At 34.7% G+C, this 19660-nt stretch overlaps 3 protein-coding genes across 3 annotated transcripts; 1 reads left to right on the top strand and 2 right to left on the bottom strand.

The window, feature by feature from the left end:
• Nucleotides 1–119: 119 nt before the first annotated feature.
• Nucleotides 120–2199, top strand: LOC136777076 (cilia- and flagella-associated protein 157-like). Its single transcript, XM_066733138.1, has 5 exons — nucleotides 120–663; nucleotides 766–1037; nucleotides 1134–1287; nucleotides 1384–1933; nucleotides 2064–2199. The coding sequence occupies exons 1-5, from the start codon at nucleotides 554–556 to the stop codon at nucleotides 2196–2198; spliced, it is 1221 nt and encodes a 406-aa protein (XP_066589235.1). The 5' UTR covers nucleotides 120–553; the 3' UTR covers nucleotide 2199.
• Nucleotides 2200–2399: 200 nt separating this feature from the next.
• LOC136777069 (sodium channel protein Nach-like) lies at nucleotides 2400–5787 on the bottom strand. Its single transcript, XM_066733125.1, has 10 exons — nucleotides 5281–5787; nucleotides 4937–5143; nucleotides 4680–4845; nucleotides 4161–4315; nucleotides 3941–4052; nucleotides 3538–3850; nucleotides 3382–3432; nucleotides 3090–3279; nucleotides 2902–3008; nucleotides 2400–2573 (listed from the first exon to the last, which is right to left on the bottom strand). The coding sequence occupies exons 1-10, from the start codon at nucleotides 5430–5432 to the stop codon at nucleotides 2410–2412; spliced, it is 1617 nt and encodes a 538-aa protein (XP_066589222.1). The 5' UTR covers nucleotides 5433–5787; the 3' UTR covers nucleotides 2400–2409.
• Nucleotides 5788–5920: 133 nt separating this feature from the next.
• mei-P26 (meiotic P26) lies at nucleotides 5921–19324 on the bottom strand. The gene is made up of 10 exons (XM_066732684.1): nucleotides 19272–19324; nucleotides 17549–18177; nucleotides 17144–17475; nucleotides 15318–15522; nucleotides 14724–15231; nucleotides 14475–14645; nucleotides 14135–14385; nucleotides 13672–14029; nucleotides 13288–13520; nucleotides 5921–12922 (listed from the first exon to the last, which is right to left on the bottom strand). Exons 2-10 carry the CDS (start codon nucleotides 18107–18109, stop codon nucleotides 12818–12820), a joined length of 2724 nt encoding a protein of 907 aa, XP_066588781.1. The 5' UTR covers nucleotides 18110–18177; nucleotides 19272–19324; the 3' UTR covers nucleotides 5921–12817.
• Nucleotides 19325–19660: the final 336 nt, after the last annotated feature.

Raw genomic sequence — 19660 nt, forward strand, 5'->3', positions numbered from 1 at the left:
ACTTCATTTCACACTGTTGCCTCCATTATTGTACATACTACTGTATCCTCGTCATGGACACCTGTGATGCCAGATTCCAGAGTTGAAATTTTTCACGACAGAAAGACAATTATGTTATTACGTATAGATATACGTCTCTCTAATGCGTCTGGGTATCCCCCTCCATTCATCTTTTTGGTAAAAGAAGGTTAATTTTTCTGGCATCACTATAGTGGTACGAAAGAACTGCTCTGCTCATCACTACTCATGCTGTTCAGCTGCTATGGTTACGAGCGATAAACGAGCTATGTTATGATGCTAAGAATTGATCTTTTACAGCTAGAATACAAACGCATATTACAAAACTTCCAACTATTCCAAGTGGATGGTCGTTATAGTGGTATGTGTATGCATCTCTCTCCAATCTGCTTTTCGCTGCAAAATAGCTCGATTCTGGTATGACTACGAACGAGGGTTGATCGGCTGATGAGTGATGAGAGCTATGAGAAGGATTAGAAAGAAAAGTACGTGAAAACAATTTCGGAAAGTAGGATGAAAGAGAGAGCCGGAAGGAATGAGAGGGAAGGAAAAAAAGGAAAGAAAGAAGAAACAAATTGGACCCAGTGAGGCCGAGGCTTTAACTTATGAGCAACAGATAGGGGATTACAATAAACAATTGTCCAGGTAAGTATTTAGGGGCTGAATCGTATGTGTAAAGAATTTTCGAAGGATCAATTTATTAGAGGAGATGTTTATAAAATTGATTGGAATCGTACATCGTACCAGATTACGCATTCGCAACGAGGAATTGGAAAATGAAGTGGAGGCAACGAAGCAAAGCCTTGAACGATTGGAAGAAGATCGGGCGGACATAGTAGCGCATTTAAGTCGGAAATTGGATGAAAAAATAGAACAAGCTGGTGAATTAAGTGAAAGGTTAGTAGCCTTGGAGGAAGTACGAAAGGAGGAATTGGCTAGATTTAAAAAAAAGGAGAACGATATGGAATCCGAATATCGCTTAATGGAGAATAATTTGAACGCCGAGGTGAAGCTCGCAGGTAAAGGAGATTTGGTTTCTTTCCAAATGACATATATGTAGACGGTAGACCTCTGTCTCGAGAATTTTCTCAAACATTTTACGCTTAAAATTTAAGCTGGAAAACTTAGCGCATTGGAAGATTGGAGACTAGCGCGGCAAGATTTAATGGAAAAATTTGAGACTCGAGAGAAGGAGATGAGAGAACGGGAAAGTCGTCACCAAGAGCGCTTGTACGAGGCAGAGAAAGGAATTATAATTAGAAAGGCTAAGTAAATACTGATTCTTTGACATTTTTATTTTTTCTATATGCTACTTTTAAAAATTCTCTTACGTAATTTTACAATTTTTAATTGGTCGTTTGAAAGAATGGAGGAAGAGATCGAGGAGAGATTAAGAAAATTAGCGGAAAGCTTCAGGGATGCAAGAAATATTCGTAGATCGAAAGCAACGCAGCGTGCTTTAATCGAAAATATTGCGCTTCACCGTGAATTAAATACATTAATTGATGTTTGTCGCGGTTTTCTTGTTAAATTGAACGATAAGAAATTGGAGGAGCACGAGCTTCGATTGGAGAATGAGCTGCGCGAGAACGAGTATCGAAATATATTAAAAAAGGTAACGAAGCAGAGGAACCTTATCGGCAAGCTTATTCACGATGGTATATACTTGAGTACGAAATATGGGGAGCTTTGTCGAAACGAGCAACGATTGCGTAGAAATGAGAAGATATTGCAAGAATACAAAGAGAAATGCTCCTCATTGGAGGAAAAGAATGTCGTTCTTGAACAAAATATTGTAAAAGCTAAGGAAAGCAAACAACGATTAATCGAACAGATAAATTCTTCATCCAAACAACTGAAGGAATTGGAAAAAATTTTACACGATGCTAAAATATCCATTATGGAAGCTCTAAAGGTTATTATAATTATAGCTCCTTTTCACTTTTTCTATTATATTTTGCATCAATAGGAGGTATATAGTTTATACACGAATTCTTTATGTAATTATGTAATACTATATGTGCGACGCATGAATTTTCTTACAGCCAATACACGGAACCACTGATGTGGAAGATAGCTGTGCTCTCTGCAGCATCGATTACAAAAGAAAAATGTTACAGGCATTATTAATCATATTGGAGAAAGAAGAAGACATCGAATCCTTCGAATGGACCGATTAAACGAACTATGTTATTGAGAGGTTTTATTACGGCGAACAATAAGCAAATTTAAGGCATATCCAACCATCCTTTCTCGAATTTCCCGAGGTAGCAGCGCTCTTACGTTTGGAAAAGCCCGAAGAGCTGCCACTCCATTGTATGTTTCGAAGATATTTTATTTTATAATAATTATAATTATAGCAATATACGAAGCATTAAGATATTAGATTTCTTATGATATCTCGATTACACTACAATTATTTTCTTTTTCAACTGGCTTCTGTCTTTTTTTTGATAGAGCGTCTATTATTAAACGTATAATAAAAAAATAGATTAATTCAAATCCAGACATAAGACTAAATCCAGAGAATAATCCCAGAAGACCACCAAACGATGCTGCAATCACACACATATTAAAATTAAATTTATATTTATATCTATATAGTATCTTATTAAATAAGAATTATTTTCCATTCTATACAAGTTAATTAGATAAATTTTGCTTATAATATCTTAATACGTATGTGTAACTTGCATACCAGTTACTTATATGGATACCTGCAATATTTTAATGCATGAAGATAATGAGTTTATAATAACTATAATATTTGCTAAACATTAGAAAAAGTTATATATTTGTTGTTATTTTGTAATGATTATAATTTAAAAACTGTCGAAGTTGTGAAATATATTAGAATGGCTTCAAATTTTTAAAATAACCTACCGAATAAGTTACGCCAGTCGTACTGTACGTTTCGACGATACTGAATGGATACCAAATCCCCGAAAAATATGTGGACTATACTATAATTAAAGATATTGAAGCCAGTACTAAAAGTAAAAAAATTGATTTAATCTTTGACATATTACTTTTGAACGAAGTTAAATTAATAATTATTTGATTCTTCTCACTTGGAATCCCTCGTAAAGCTGTCATTGGTATAGTATATATTTTTGCTCAAAGTTCCTTGTGAGCTTTCCAATGGATAACGATAAAGATTGCAGTCTGGAATACATCCACATGGTCTTTCCAGAGAATCGATTATTCCAAATTTAGTATGACTTGCATTATTAATTATTGGCCAGGAAGTGTCATATAAATCTATAATTGTTAACAAAATATATATATCGTTTCTCTTCCGGTTCTTTGAAGTGAAAAAAAAAATATATATATATAGATGCAGAGTGATACATTTATACTTACGCTTATACTTAATTAAGCATCTTATGTCCTTTAAATTGCAAATTCTAACGCCTACAAGGTCATACACATGAAAAAGAAGCAAAAAAATACCTATCAAATGAGATAAGCTCAAAGCAATAATTTTACAGGGAATGATAAATGTTAATTTTGACGAACCGTTTTGTGGATAATAATAAGGAATGCACTGGCATTTTTGACGAATTACAGAAGCACGGCACTCTGCTAGACAATTCAAGTAGGTGTAATTTTCGATGGCCAAGTTCCTCCGCAATTCATTTCCTACATTCCTTCTAGTCAATATCCCTTCGTGACTGAAAACACATTTGCGTGTAGAGATCGGCAGGTAATTTACTTTTTCTGTCGAATATGTTTCTTGTGGCGTAATACTCAAGAAGGACTGTGTGCCAATAGTCGTGTACTTATTTTCGGCGTTGTAATCGGGATAGTCCAGTGGATAATGGATCATGACCTGCAAAAATAATTCATCATGTTACGTACAAGAAGCATTTCATATAGCTGCACGGCATGGCATCTTCTCTGAAATTTTGGGAATATTTACTTTTGCGCCGACCGATCCTAAAATCGTGGCAAAGTAATCTTCCGAGTCCAGATTTAAGAATACTATCAGCCCAGTTTGGTAACCGCAGGCACTGATCCTTCTCATACGTTGACTGGATAACAAAAATATAAAGAAACACACACAGAGCGTGATTATATACTTGCCTGGTAATTATAATCAGTTTTAATTTGTCAAGGTGAAAACGAGAAACTTATCTTACATTGATAATAAGTTTGTCGTAGAATTAAGTGTCATGTAATTAAAACTGCAGCATAATCCGTCGCGGGAAAAGCTTGGATCGAAGAGACTGGTACATTGAACAATTTTCCCGTTCCATTTACATTTATGAATTAAATCGCTACAGTTTTGCGTCGTCTAGAAAACAGCAACAACAATTTCTTTCTTATCACTCTTGCATGCATTTTCCTTTCCCTTAAACATAAGAAAGGGGATGTCTCGCAAATACCTATCTTTCCGATAGACCGTATATATAAATAATCACTGTTATACGTATATATCGTTGTGCGTTTATCATCAGTTAATCAAATTGAGAACTTTGAAGTTAAAACATTATTGAAATTTCGTGCTTTTAGGTTGTTTTTTTGTTTAATATATTGGTGTAGTATATACAAGAGCAGGTTACTCGATTAATTTATTTTATTAGTGGGTATATAATAATATATTGAATGAGTAGAAGCAAATGTTTCCAATAAGAGAACTTTTTTATCTGAATTCTTACCGAGTAAATGACATCTGTGATAGATAAATTATTGTAATCGAAAACATCTTGCAAAACTGTTAGATTTTTGCTGATGTCCCCTTCATAAGCACCGGGATCTAGAAACTCGAGCATCAGCTTCATTTGATCGGCTAAAAAATCTTTGGAAATGGTCGATGGAATCTTCCTGCGATTTGATTGAAAAAGAAACTTATGAGTTGACGCGTTGATTTCTATTGTTTAAAAGAAATAATTGATAGAAAGAAAAATGCGCGTACAAATTTTCGATCAAGCGCTTCGATAATTTTTTAGATACTCGATTAATATTACAAATTGTTACAGCTGGAAAGGGATAATTCCATATTCCATGATGAGTTGATTCGATAACTGTGAAGATCGAATGGAGTGTATAATAGTCATAGGCCATTTTCATCAATATAATTGCACAAATGATGGATGAAAAAACTGCTGCTGCCCAGATAGCGCTAATACATGGGATTAGAAATTATTATCTCTCGTACCACAGATGACCAAAACCTCTCTATTAGCTTTTTTATATATACACTTGTATAGTATATGCAATGGAGGCTGTGTGTGTGTGTGGGTCAGGCTAAATTCTTACCGTTCAATGCCGGATCGTTGAGATTGGCCAATATACTTGTATCCGTGTAAACCGGTGGAAAGACAAAATTCTGTCGTTTGTTTCTTTAGCAATTTCCAGCACCAGTGGCTCTCCTTTGCGGTAGAACTTTCATGAAAAAACTTTTTTCGCATTTTATCAGCAGTTTGCGGGTGTTCGAAGACAGAGATGCCTTATTCTATACCAATACACCACTTATGCTTATGAGCAAGTTTCGAAGCAAGAGTATGCTAACGCATAAAAGGCTACAACGGCATTCGTCGCCCGTTTCTCTTCCATCATTATCGTTTTTTCGCACGTGCTCTTCTGCAAAGCACGCCATGCTGCCATAAAATATTCATCCAGGGGTCCTTTATAAAAACAAAGCTTGGAGATTTATCGAGGCACAATAATTGCTAGACCTTGCGAAGATCGAAATCACATCGAGTGTCATGGAGTTGTTGAATTTTTTATCCAATATGCTTGATTGATGAATACTACGTATGTACATGTACATACCATACCTACCTGTAATGAATCGTCGGTTAACACGTGAAAGCTAAATCAGTAAAATCGTGACATTGGGATGGGGAGGGGGGGGGGGGGGGAGGGGGGGGGAGAGGAAGAATAGATTTTTCGTTTGCATACTTTATTGGAAAAGAACAAAGAACAACATTACAAATTAAATAATTGGCAGAAAATAAACAATATAACCGTTTCCAAAATCACATGAAAGTTGTTTAAACAGTACAATTTTGGTAAATTATGTTATGTGCCTTGTGAGCATCACAATATATGTATATATATTATTGCATTGTAGCCTATATGCGCAGCCAAGAATACATGTCCCGTACATATTCATGAAACTGCGTAATGACAACATTTGAGAATATTTTAGTATAGGATAGCTTTCTCGCGCGTATATGAATTGACAAGTAATGGCAAATTGAGTTGATATGATGGAATAGAATATAAGATCATCAATACAGAACATTTATCTGCTTCTTGTATGCTTAATTTCGCCTACCCTATAATAAAATATATTCAATTTAATATATTCGACAAATACATAAGTAGCAAATGTTCCACATTCTTAAATATGTTGTACAATACATAGATTAAAATATCTTGTTGTAAAAGTGTATATAGATGTGTATACGTATAATACCATAAATTTTAATATCTCATATAAAAATGAAACAAAAATTTTATAGGTACAAGGTAGAAAAAGCTGACTTGCATAAATAAAGGATGCGCCAGTTATCAGTAATTCGTAGACTAGCCTTGCAAAACTTTGGAAAACTTAAAAAAAAAAGGGGGAAAAAACCAACAAACAAAAATTAGATTCACAATCTTAGACAATATGAATTAAATAACATATCTGAGAGATATAGTATAATGAAGTTAGTTTGGAATACTCTGAAAAATTAAACTTATATAATATGTGTTTATATATACATATATATATATATAGAAATATATACATGTATATATAATTTTTTTTGTGTATATTTTTATATGTTCATCTACATATATCTAAATATGTAATAAGCAGTACAAAGGCTGAGTAACGTCGAGAAATTGTTTAATATAGATAGGGATAATTCTGACACGTAATTGTAAATAATACGGTAAATTACATTCTGACCATGCTCCGTGGCATTCCATTAGCATATAAAAAATATATTAATATACACGCTTTCCATATGGCAATACAATTTATCTTTTTCCTCTCAATTGTACTATGTATTTTCTTTTATACAGCACATATAGTGAACTGTCAGTGACGTTATATATATTTAAAATGTAGTTTCCGAAATTGTCATTTTAATATTATTGTTGCAGAAAAACCTGCAATTATTAATAACCGAATTTCACGTTAGTCTTACTTATACAACACATCTAGTGCACAAGTGTTATTATATTTTTCGAGTAAGTTCGAGACTTACGATTTCCTTTGGTTTTTTACTTTTTCTCTCTTGCTCTCTCTCTCTCTCTCACTCTTAAGGACTTGGTGCGCTCTCAACATGACAACTGTATATCGAGTCGTTACAAGTTTTTTTTACGGTTATGTATAGTTACAGCGTTCATTTTTCGAAGAAAAGTTTAAATAATAAGAAAGCTTATTTGATTTTCATTAATCGATGATAAAATATTATTATACGACGGAAGGCTTCGCTCGTGTTGAAATAGCCTTGATATACAGCGCGCATATAAAGTATAAGCGGTATATATATATGTGTAGAGATCTTGAAATTGCGCGGTATGCTACATCAATTCTGTCCACCAGAAGCTTCAGCACACCAATGGAATGGAACTATATTCTTTGTAGCGTGTTTAGTGGTCAATTTGATATGTAAATAAAGTATGTCCAAAAGGAACAAGTTATCAAAATAAATACCACGAGTACATTATTGATAATATAATTTGTCGCAACTCATTCGTCCTATTCACTTATCTCACTCATAACCCACTTGTTTATTTGCCCGTCTAACTGTTTGCTATTGTTAATCAGCTATTCTTTCCTAATTAATCATATTTCTCAGCCTGTTAAGTATTATTATGTCAAGTAACTAATGCAAATAAATAAAGCTCTTCTGGAATGGGATAAAGTAATATTACACATGTACATTATACGACACATGTTGCTTACGAATAACTACCTATTGATAGAATACGCTGAATATTTGTACTTTAACTGACTAAGCAAAGCTTAAATATAATCATGTCTTATGTTAAATAAAAGTCGATTTCCCACAAAGCTTAAAACAAGAAGCGTACGAACGACAAGAACAAAGATCGACAACAGAAATGAAAAATATCCTTGATACACATCTCATACATAATAATAAGTATCCTAATTAGTCTGTTTTGGCACTAAAGAATTTAATTCTGAAATGCACTAAAATTAAAGATAAATAACGCTTATAAACTGGAATGCAATTTGCATGAATTTAGAATCACTAGTATTATCTTCTCTTATCTGGTATCTAAAAACTACATAAATTAATATTTTTATTTTATACTTTTTTGTCTAAAAGATAGCACTATATATACTATGCTATATTACATTGAGTATTGTGTAAACATAAGATATTCAAAAATTGTCAAAACAATGGAACACGACTAAAAATACAATGAATAATAATATTTCACTAACAATACAAGCGAATGAATCTATTTTTTTTGTTTCTTTGTTTGTTTTCTTAGTGGCTAATTATAGTAATTTACAACCAACGAGAAAAAAATTAAAAACAAAACCATTACATATAAATAATTTAGACATTGGTTATGGAAGTAATTTTACGTTGCTAGATTTTTTTAACTTTCATCGGTAAATAAAATATAATGAATTGTAGGCCCACGCTGAAACACATCAAAAAACCAACTTGCAAGCGTGGTTTTTATTAATGTATCGAGAAGTAAGTACGCTAGAGTAGCGTCATAAACAGCCAATAGAACACAATGCTTTCGTTAATATAAAAAATAATTCTATTAAAAATCACTATGCAAGAACGAATTGAGAATAAATAAAAACACAGTAGAAAAATTACATAGAATGTATCGGTTTCCCTTTCTTTCTCCTAAAAGTATCTATCCAAAATTAACGATTGAATCATGCTAAAGACAGAAGCTTCTTTGAAAATTACAACGAATAACTCATATATTTAAAACTAAAGCATAGCACTTAAAACAAAGTCGAGAGTTTCATTGTAAATTTAACGCATTTTGACATGACTCGTAACACTTTCGTCCACCTTTTCAATAAAACGTTTGCCATGTTCTTATTAATTGGCTATACCCTAGTCGTTATGGCGTCGTGCTTTTTAGGATTCTAGGAAGACTATGATTAACCGTAAGCTAGATTTTTAATCCTTCTGTCTCTCTTGTGTGTGTGTGTGTGTGTGTGTGTGTGTGTCTGTGAGACTTTATATATTTCTATTATTAATACAATTGTGTGTAAATGACTTCCTTTACTTGATAAACTTAGAGATATCCTTATGTTGATATTATATATTTGTTTTGGAAATCAGGAACATATTTTTATGATATACTATATAGTAACAATTTTTGCTAGGATATGAGTAAGTTTTACAAGTCTCTCCTAAGATTTTCTTTTTAAATTCAGACAATAAAATTGTTTTAACAATGTAATATATATACTCTTAGACTGTTGTCCTTCTAATTTAAAGATTTTAAAAAAGCCGTGAATCAATAATATTCTTGAGATTTCACCCTATACTAAGCACGGACAAAAAATTTGACTTTTTCATATTATTATTTTCTTATACTTAGTTTCTATTCAAGAGAAATGGTGTCATTGTATAATAAATATTATTTAAATAGCCGGTATCAAAGGAATTGAGCTTTACTATAGTAATCGAGATACGATTGCATAGATAAATTTAGTTTAAAATAACTTCAAATCCAAGTTCATTTTTTTTCTTTCCCTTTTTCTTTTCTTTCCTTTTCTTCGCGTTTTACTTAATAAAGACTGTTTAACCTTTGGCGGAGCCATTTTTAAATTGACTATATAAATAGTACATTAATGACCGTTAAAAATTACGAAAAATAAAACTGGTTATTGCAGCCATAATAAAAAGTCAAAGGTTGCAAGAAAAACTGCTAGAATGTATATAGAACGACGTCTGAATAGTAGCTTCAACAGCGCAAGCAAAGTTTATCTATTATGTAGAGAGTGACTACAATTCTATTATAAATATTTATATTTTAGGATAATAAGACTTTTGTGATTGTAAAAATCATCAAAAAATCTATCACAATTACCATTTACGTAACAAGTAATTCTCGTTCTTTTTTAATATTATTATTGTAATTTAAACATCAAGGCAAATAAGGGGTGAATTTCAACAGTGGCCTAAATTAGCCAAGTAGTCTTCCACAGATAAAAATATGTAAATAGAGTAAATCTATACTAAAATATTCAAGTATATATAAGGTGAGCGTAATATAGTAATTTTGTGAGGTAAAGGACCCTCTCGTTAATGGTCTTCTGTTCGTTACACTATAAATTTTTAATATGACGACTGGCAAATATTTGCAACACATTCTCTTTTTTTTATTCTGAATATCGTTTTTTTTTCTTTTTATACTTAATGTATCGTAAGAGTCAACCGATGGATTCGTGATAGATTTGCACACCTGTCATACAATGGATATATACAATTTCCATGAGACGAAACCAGCACGGACTCTTCGATAGTAGTTATATTTACCTAGCAACAACATCAGAAACTCTTTAAGGACACAACTTATCATGACGATACTATTATCACAGGCATTATTTATATAACTCTGCTAACCATGACTATTAAATATTTCAGAATTCAGTTTTTTTCTTACTCATATAAAATTAAAACCTCTAACGATACCAGATGATTACGACGACCGTATAGCTTAGGTATACGTATGTAGGCTCCGTGCAATCTACTATGAATGCCGCTGTAAAATTTAAACGTAAAATTTCTCTTAGTATTTACTGCCCCTGTGTTTCCCTTTCGCTTTATTCGCAATTAGATATCTATGCTCCTCCTTTGTCTTTTTAACACATCAGCTCTTTGCACAAAGTTCGTCTTTAATTTTGGTAAGCGTGAAAGATTTTCAAAATGCAAATTAATCAGATAAAGCTTTTCAAATATAAATTTATACATATACTTATGCAAGTGTACATATGTGCATATGTATGTATACATATAAACATTGCTGCATTGAGATTTGTGTAGCACATGTATATATATATTTATGCATACACATATATACACATATATCCTTAGTTATTTTAAATACCTTAAACGAGTGTGCTACCTAGCATTTGGTATGGCAAGATAGTACTTGTAATTATAATGATTATTGTAGATCATAAGGTAACACAGTATAGTGATCTGCCGAATATCTGATGTACAAGTTGTATACACATTGCATTTTGAATTCAATCAAATCTTAAGGCTGACCATGTAAACAACCCTAAAAAATATGTGTATTTCTATATATGTACGTGTTTTATGTGGATTTCTCTTGTATGAATAATGTTTAATATATACATAAATAGAAGTTGTTTAGCAAACTGTTTGTTACTCTTAGATAAAGTATCGCCCCTATGATAGCGCGGTGGTATATTTTACTTATGAAACTTATATTACTATACATTACAAAATCATTCTTAAGCATTGTAAAATGTAAGAATGATATTTGTAACTTTATAACAAATACATTTACATGGTATGGATATATTATCGCTAGCACCACGAACCAATTATTCACACACGCATATATTTTATATGTATATGGTGGACCATAATAAAGCATCCTGAGTAAATATTGTAATCATTATATGCCTGTCTAATGTAAACAATGCACACATGGGATCTACTTCAATGGCAAATCTAGATTAATATTTTATGCACGTACTTTTCATTAATTGGTAGAGCTTTTTGCCCCTAAAAACTTGTTAAACGTTTGATTTTTAACATATCGTAACATACGTATTTTGCCCATATTGACATCGCTTTCATATAGAAGAGATAAATGAGGAACATGACGTTTTTTTTTCTTTTAAGCTTTGCAAATGCTGCAATGAGGAGTATTAATTATTTGCTGTTATATACATATATACGATATGATAGGAGCAAGAAATATTATAGACTACCTCGCAGCATGTAACATTTCTATGCATTAAGCATGGAAATTTTGATCATAACTTCAGAAATTTGTCTGTCTTGTAAACTGTTATCAATTTATCAAGAGTTTAAAAAAAGAACCCTTTTAGTTTTGCAAATATTTTTGTATACACGTGGAATAACGGTTGAGACGAAGAAGGCTGACTTCTTAATTGGTTTCGCTTAAAACCAGGACGAGCGTCTTATTTTCTTCGAGCAATCTTTTTTTATTTCTTTTTTTTTGTTTGTTTTCGAAATTAACGCGTAAATGCGCTCAGCGAAGACTAGAATAATTTGATTTATAAACATACTTAAAATACTGACATGTCAAAAGTGATGCACATCAACCAATTTTGACGGAAGGCCATTGTAAATTGCTTCTTTTCTACCACCAGCGATCTGAATAATCAGTTTCGTTAGGTACGGCTTACTGTTTTCAAATTGGTTGCGCTTAATAATTTAAATTCACCTTGGCAGTTTACCAAATGCAAGTTGCTAAATTTACAATTATTATGCTTGGTCGGAGATGTTCCTTCGCCCTTCCTTTCTCTCTCTCTCTCTCTCTCTATATATATATATATATATATATATAACATACACATACATACATATATACATATATATATATATATATTATGTTACTTTCATAAAACAGGGACGCATTATACTTGTGTAGCTATTAAAGCTAAAGCTGCATGCTGCACTTTTTCTATTGCTTAAATAGGCCAAAAATTTAAATGGCTTTACGCCTCCGAAGTGCTTTTCTTCCATCAGCGTTTCGTTAAAAGTAGGTAAATCCGGCCGAGGGTATTTTCCACTTTTGGAAAAAAGTTATATAGCATATTCATTGGTCTGATTTCACTTTAAAATATGTAAAGAGTATTTAAGACAAGAACGTGATGGTTGTTTTTAGCCAACGTAACGATATATCCTTCTGAAGTAATTTTCAGGCCACAACATCGAGAAACCTGTAAATGTCATTATATGTTTAAAGTATAGTGGCTCAGATAGTTTTCTACAGAATAACGTAACGAATGAAATATATGATAGCAGTGCTTTTGTCTGTGATTAAGAATTTTTTTTAAATAGAACAGATTTCTTCCGCATGAGCCAATAAATTTCACCTTTGCAGAACAATGCTAGTCTGTGCTGTATCTTATTTGAACAGAATTTAGAATTGATTCGCGATTATACTTATTTGACAATATTACTCTTTTACCGGTGAAATTTTCTAGGATATTGAAAAAACGCGTATAAAACAATGTATGAGCGAGGAAGGGGAGAGACGTATAATATTCATTAGTGGTAATGATAAAGTATTCCGTGTGCTTACCTTTACGTAGGGGCACTCGAATTCCGATATTAAAGATCCATCTCGAGAAAATACTGCCACGTGAAAACGATTACCGTGGGAGTCACCGATTAGTACATCACCGGCATCACTGATGTCGATTCCATTGGGAAAATTGGTTATACTTTCACAGCCGATGCGGCGCAGAAATTTGCCTTCTTCGTTAAAAACGACCACACAGTGTCCTTTGAAATCGCACACAAAATATTCTTTGCCTGCAACACAGAAGGAACACACAATAAGCATATATGTTTATATATATATATATATATATATATATATATATATATATATATATATATATTAGATTTTTCGATTTGAAGAAAACGCTGAAAAAAGTTTTATAAAAGTGTATATTCTACGTACCACTTATAGCAATATCACTGGGCTCCCTCATGTAATCGCTGCAATCGAACCACCGAAGCAGGTCACCTGTATCACTGATTACGAACACAGTAGGCGATACGCTGTCGACAGCCACAATATGACCTTGGCTAGTAACAGCTAGGCCAGCTACAATATCGATGTAACGAATAGCTATCTTCTTGATGAAGTGGCCATTCTTTGTGAATATTTGCATTCTGGATCGTTCGTTTCCTCGATCGCAAACAACGAATTTTCCAGTATTTCGCATAACAGCTACTTTCCTTGGATACCACAGCTGTCCTTCCTCTTTTCCAGGTACACCAAATTGGAACTTGTACGTTCCAGTCTTATCAAATATCTATGTGATAATTTAAACAAGTATTAAGTTTGATTGTAGTCGAAGACTGCAAGCGCACAATAGGTTAATATAATACTAATAATAATGAGGCGGAGGGGAGAGTACCTGAATTCTATGATTGTTTGTGTCCGCGACAATAATGTCTTCGTCAGTGCCAAGGCAAAAGCCGTGAGGGGAATTGAATTGTCCTTTACTGGGTCCAAGTTGGCCAAATTTGCTTCGAATTTGCATGGATGTTACTTTGGCGTTCGTAGAACGGGGGTGCGAGTAATTTCCTGTTCCTGAGTTTGGTACGTTGCCAACCGTATTGCCTACTACCACCGGCATGTTCTGCATGGCATCAGCCATTACATCGTCTACGTACAATAGATTATTGTTATTCGTGCGTAAAAAATCGTTCTTGTAGAGTTTCCTATTGTTATATTGATAAAACAAAATTTCTTACTGGCTCCTCGTGTCAATATCGGGGATGTTGGAGTGGACAGTGTCTGAAATCCTCCGTTTAACAAGGTATTAGTTGTCAGAGTTCCAAGATTCGGAGGCTCGACTATACCAGGTGAAGATGCATGACCCAAGACCAGACCGCTGCTACCATTTATTACCGTATTTGCTAATTCTAAAATTTTATCCTCATGGTTAAGTCATGTCATACATCGAAAATTGAAACATTGTTAGCGAATGCTGGTCTGCTTACCTGGATTTCCAAGTGAATTACCTAATTTGGCAAGAGCTTGTAGATTATTTATTGCATGACTCGTGGAATTTAAATCTCCACCGAATAAATCGGCCAATGTGAATGACGGGGTTGGACTAGGGTTCGTACTGGGTACAACGACGCCAGTATCATTGACAATCTCTACTTTCTCAGCTAAGCTAGCTAGTTGCTGCAGATTATATTCTTGAATACTAGTAAGACCATGTATTGGGGGACCTGGTGGAAGAGATACAGATGGCGGTGGAGGGGGAACATTTTGCGGACTTGACGTTGGTGGAATAATAAAGGGGGGTTCACCTTCAAAAGAAGATTGCATCGAAACAGGAAGTGAAATGGGAGAGCTTGTTCTAATGGAATTGGGACAACCTAGAGAAGTAGTATGAACGTTTGTTTGAGCTTGACAAACTACGGGTGTCGTTGCAGGAGTAACTTCAGGAAGAACGCTTTTGGTTACGCTGCTCTCTGTGTGAAATTTTCCAAATGTTTCCTGCAAAACGGTTGTAGCCAGTTTCTTTCTATTTATAAACTCCAAGTAAATTTCATATTAAACTTAAAATCAGAACAATTAATTACCTTTACAGCAGTCTCAAATTGATTATAATCAGTTTGGAATTCAATAGAAGATGTAATATTTGGCTTAGGAGTATTTTTAATAAGATTCTTCAATTGAGCCCCAACGATACGGGACAGAGCAAGAATTTCTACTGCATCTCCATGCTCTAATAATCTAGATGTAAATCTGCATGCATCTTCTATCTTTTCTACCGTTTTTTCAACACTGTAAAAAGAACATATCATTTTTACTCATTTATATAGGGATCTCAATATATGTGGAAGCAATCGAATAACTCGAAAACTGAGCCTTTCAGGAAAATGAAATAAGTTAAAACGCGTCTCTCTTTTACTTTCAAAAAAACCTGCCAGATGGCTGTATAAGTTTGGTCTTTCCAAGTGTCCTGGATGAAGTTAATGATATTGGCACCTTAAGCTTTTCCAAGTAGAAACCCCTATTGTTTATTACAATACTCTCGTAGCTTTTCAAAACAGTCTGTGAATATATTAATTCAATCAGACGTTTACAAGATATATTTTAATTAGAAATTGTATATATAGTTGTAGGTTCGGCTGAAGTGACGAGTACGTGTGTGATTGCTACGCAGCACACGCGTATTCGCTCTCATATGCATATACCTTTAATTTCAAAACCAAATATTGCCTAAATGCGGGGGTTGGTGGGAGAGTAAGGGGGAGGGGAGGGAAGCTCGTACGAATATTACAGACCAAAAACGTCAGTCAACGATACCTCGCTACTTGACGACTAATTTCAAGCGTATTATATCATTTTAGCGACAATCTAAACTGCTCTTTCTGGATAGAACAGTCGGATTATCGAGAAAAAAAAAAAAAAAAAAAAAGAAATTGATTAAATAATTACATTTATATCGTAAAAGTGTCTTCAATAAATTAAAAATATTATCATCTTTAATATAAAAAGGAATTTCTAACGAACCCTTCACAAGCCTAAAAAAAATAAAATTGGATAAGAAATAACAATTTATCGCTGACCGACGTTTTTAATGTGAAACGTCGGTATTCAGGATCCGTTAAACGGCGCATTCATAGTGTTTTGGAAAGCTTTTGCGATATACTACAAGAGTATGTAATGGAAATGAAGGCTTCCATTTGAAAAACTTATATTGACCTTCGTACTTCCTTCGGCTCGCTTCTCAAGGATAAGCCAATTAGCTATCCGACCGATTTTCAAAGCTGCGCCTACATCAAGATCTTTAATACACTGCGCAAATTATTCCTAAACAACGTAAACTTAAACTCTGTGAAATATTTCCGAGCTAAAAAACGCAACCAAGAATCTCTATGCAAAATTCATACACTCGATCGCATACTCAAAACCAAAAATCGTCCAGTTTGAAAACTTGCGAGTATCGCCAGTGCTTTGTCAAGTCTGCGCTCTTGCTTTAGACGTACTTTAAAATTATTAAAAGTACCTACTAATTAATAAGTTTTTACGCAAAGGCCAAGATAGATGGCCTGGAGTACCAATTTGGCTACAACACATGAATGATTATATGAACAATTTGTGAAGTTACTTTGTCTATTCCTTCTATGTGACAGGTGCTACCAAATTTTTAGGGCTGATGTAAGATGTAAAAACAAATGCTTTGTGTAAGATGTAAATGAAAATTTGAAAAGTACAAATTTAATTTGTAGTTTTCCGAATTTTTATTGCTGCTCGTGTTATAGACAAGACGCTCGATCTTACGTCTGACCCAACCTGTAGTTTCCTATTTATTCGACTGTTTCCAGACATTTTAAATAAAATATAGATTAAGAAGTTTTTGCACCATTGGTACGAATAACTAATTATGTCAAAGGCATACCTGTGGAAAGAATCCATTATTTCAAGCTCTCTCTCAGAATGAAGTTTCTTTAGTTCTTCTAATGCGCTATCTCTACATTTTTCCAGAATTGCTTTATAGCTTTGGAAGGTTTCAGTAATGAGATCCTTTGCTGCATCATGTTGAACCTGTAATTCACTGAGTGCATTTTCTAATTGAGATGAGGTTTGATCACATTCTGTGATTCTAGCTTTGCTTTCAGTCATGAGGTTTGTTAATTCTTCCTTTTGTGGGGGCTCTGCAGTTGCTATCCTCTCATACTGATGATCAGGAGCTTTATGCTCAACCAGTAAGCATTCACTGCAAATAGGCTCCTTGAAATAAAGGAATTATTCATTATTGGTTAATATTTTATCACTCAAAGGAGTTGAATGGCAAGTGGTATACCTGGCAAGAGTAGCAGTAAAACTTCATGTTTTCCGTTGGATGAGAAAAGCAAAAAATGGGTTTATGAATTGGTATAGCTTCATTTGACTGTTTTAGATCTTCAAAAGCAACAACTTTATGATTTTCAAAGCAGCGCATATATTGGTGTGCTGTATTGCAACTTGGACACAAGAAGTTGGCACAATCAGAACATCGAGCTACCGCGCTCTCCTTGGCTTTACAAGAAGTGCATAGTACTGCCATGTTTTCAATTGCTGACATATCGAGTATGTTCGTAAGAACATAGTCACAAGTAAGCGATGCAGCACCCTTAGAACTAACGGAAGTTTCTTGAGAGCACAACGGACATTTTAACACAGAGGTTTTCTTTGAATCGCCTGCTTCGTCCATCAAGAGCTTGTCCAAGCAAGCCTCGCAAAACACATGAAGGCAGGACAGAACTCTTGGTGAGGATAGCTTGTTCATACAGAGAGCACATTCTTGGTCCTCTATCTCACCCGAACCCCGCGTTATTTCTTCTTCAAGGGCATCACCAGGATTCAGCGTTGCCAAGTCCGCCATTTTGAATTATACTACACGGGAGATTGCTCACGGCTATACCCAGACTAAACTCGCTCCTTCTCCCACTCCTGTAAAATAAGATTTTTACCCGTGAGCGCTAGTAGTTAGAAGACTGAGCGGAGAAAAATAGAACTAGCTCTCAGAAGCAGACACGTTGCTTGATGCGCTCATGCAGGATAACCAGGACAATGTAGGACTTATAGTTGATCCAAATTGATATGAAATGCTGTCGAATTGAACGTGGATTGTCAAAAATGTTTGTGCACCACGTGTATGTAATATGTATGAGTAAGTAAGGAGAGCAATGACGATGGCCCCCTAGGCCCCCTGGTAACTGTGAGCCAGAATTGACTGGAATTGACTCTCTCTGCAGTCAAACTCTGCTAAACAACCGAATGGAGGGGGAAACATGCACACACACCACAAACGCATATCTACAAAAGATACGTGATTGTGTTTTTACTGCAAAAGAGTCAATTTTGTCATTACTGATACTGACTGGCAGACAGAAAACAGAAGCAGCGATGTACTCTATAAAGAAAGTATTATTATAAATGTAATCCAAGCACACCGAAAACAGTGCTCTTAAGCCCATTGATCTCAAAATGCGGATATCTTCAATCAGGTAAAGATGGTACAATTTATGTAACGGAAGCTATATCATTTTAGCAGTTACCGTTACATAAACTATACACCGCGTACCCCGGATAGTCCGGGAAGCGGCCTGCGGGACTGTCAGCTCTTGATGGTTCAACTCTAGGATTGCCGGGAGGGGCGGGGGGATTTGAAAGAGCTGACAGCGGACAGCGGCGGCGCTATGACCCAAAGCTCAGGCTGGAATCCATATTTGAAACTGAAGCTGAAGCTCACCTTGGAACCTACAAGGTGTATAACATTTACTATAGATTTTTCCGGTTAAAGCATGAGCCTAAATTGAGCATAAATTTCGAATATGGATTATGCTGATTAGAGGCTTTGATCTATCTGCTGCTGCTAGCAGTGATTGTTTAAGGAAGAGATTGCTCTTATGCTATGTTCTGCAGTAATTCTTGTCAGTAGGCAGAAGTTGAGTTGCAAATAAAAATGTTGGTCAAGTGAGCTTTTCTATTCCATCTGTCGAAACTGACGTGAAGTACTTTTTTACCATTTATTACTTTAACACCTTTTTTTTGCACGCACACTATTAGCTAGCGCGTAAAGATGAGAGGAGAAATTGCAGAATAATAGAGGTTTGCGCAGTGCGCACTAGTGCGTAGTGTTGTGTCGTCGCCCGGCACGAGCTATATCAATTCTCAATTCTCAATGCCATGCCATGCCATGCCATCGTCACTCGTCACACCGTCCACCCACCACACTCCACGGACTCCAGCGGCTCGGCTCCAGCCAGACTCCAGCTCCAGCGGCCAGCCTCTAGCCAGGGCCCAGGCCAGTCTCCACTCCCTCCACTCTCCAGTAGTGTAGACTGTAGTCTCTCCACACCGATTGCCTGTGTCGTCGCCGCGCGTCGACGAAGACGCAGATGTCGCAGATGATTCGTATTGGCGGCACCTA

This window comes from Prorops nasuta, unplaced genomic scaffold, assembly GCF_024137725.1.
Source record: "Prorops nasuta isolate Cenicafe-Biocafe unplaced genomic scaffold, Cenicafe_Pnas_1.2 PNAS00002, whole genome shotgun sequence".
Lineage (NCBI taxonomy): Eukaryota > Metazoa > Arthropoda > Insecta > Hymenoptera > Bethylidae > Prorops > Prorops nasuta.

Bases quoted from the DNA above. Each gene is read 5' to 3' on its own strand.
- LOC136777076 (XM_066733138.1), top strand. From the start codon at position 554: ATGAGAGGGAAGGAAAAAAAGGAAAGAAAGAAGAAACAAATTGGACCC. The intron at 664-765 runs GTAAGTATTTAG...ACATCGTACCAG, and splicing joins TACAATAAACAATTGTCCAG to ATTACGCATTCGCAACGAGG. The intron at 1,038-1,133 runs GTAAAGGAGATT...TTAAAATTTAAG, and splicing joins CGCCGAGGTGAAGCTCGCAG to CTGGAAAACTTAGCGCATTG.
- LOC136777069 (XM_066733125.1), bottom strand. From the start codon at position 5,432: ATGCGAAAAAAGTTTTTTCATGAAAGTTCTACCGCAAAGGAGAGCCAC. The intron at 4,053-4,160 runs GTAAGATAAGTT...TTTGTTATCCAG, and splicing joins ACGACAAACTTATTATCAAT to TCAACGTATGAGAAGGATCA. The intron at 3,280-3,381 runs GTAAGTATAAAT...TAACAATTATAG, and splicing joins ATGCTTAATTAAGTATAAGC to ATTTATATGACACTTCCTGG.
- mei-P26 (XM_066732684.1), bottom strand. From the start codon at position 18,109: ATGGCGGACTTGGCAACGCTGAATCCTGGTGATGCCCTTGAAGAAGAA. The intron at 15,232-15,317 runs GTAATTAATTGT...ACCGTTTTGCAG, and splicing joins AATTTGAGACTGCTGTAAAG to GAAACATTTGGAAAATTTCA. The intron at 12,923-13,287 runs GTAAGCACACGG...TGACATTTACAG, and splicing joins TCGAGTGCCCCTACGTAAAG to GTTTCTCGATGTTGTGGCCT.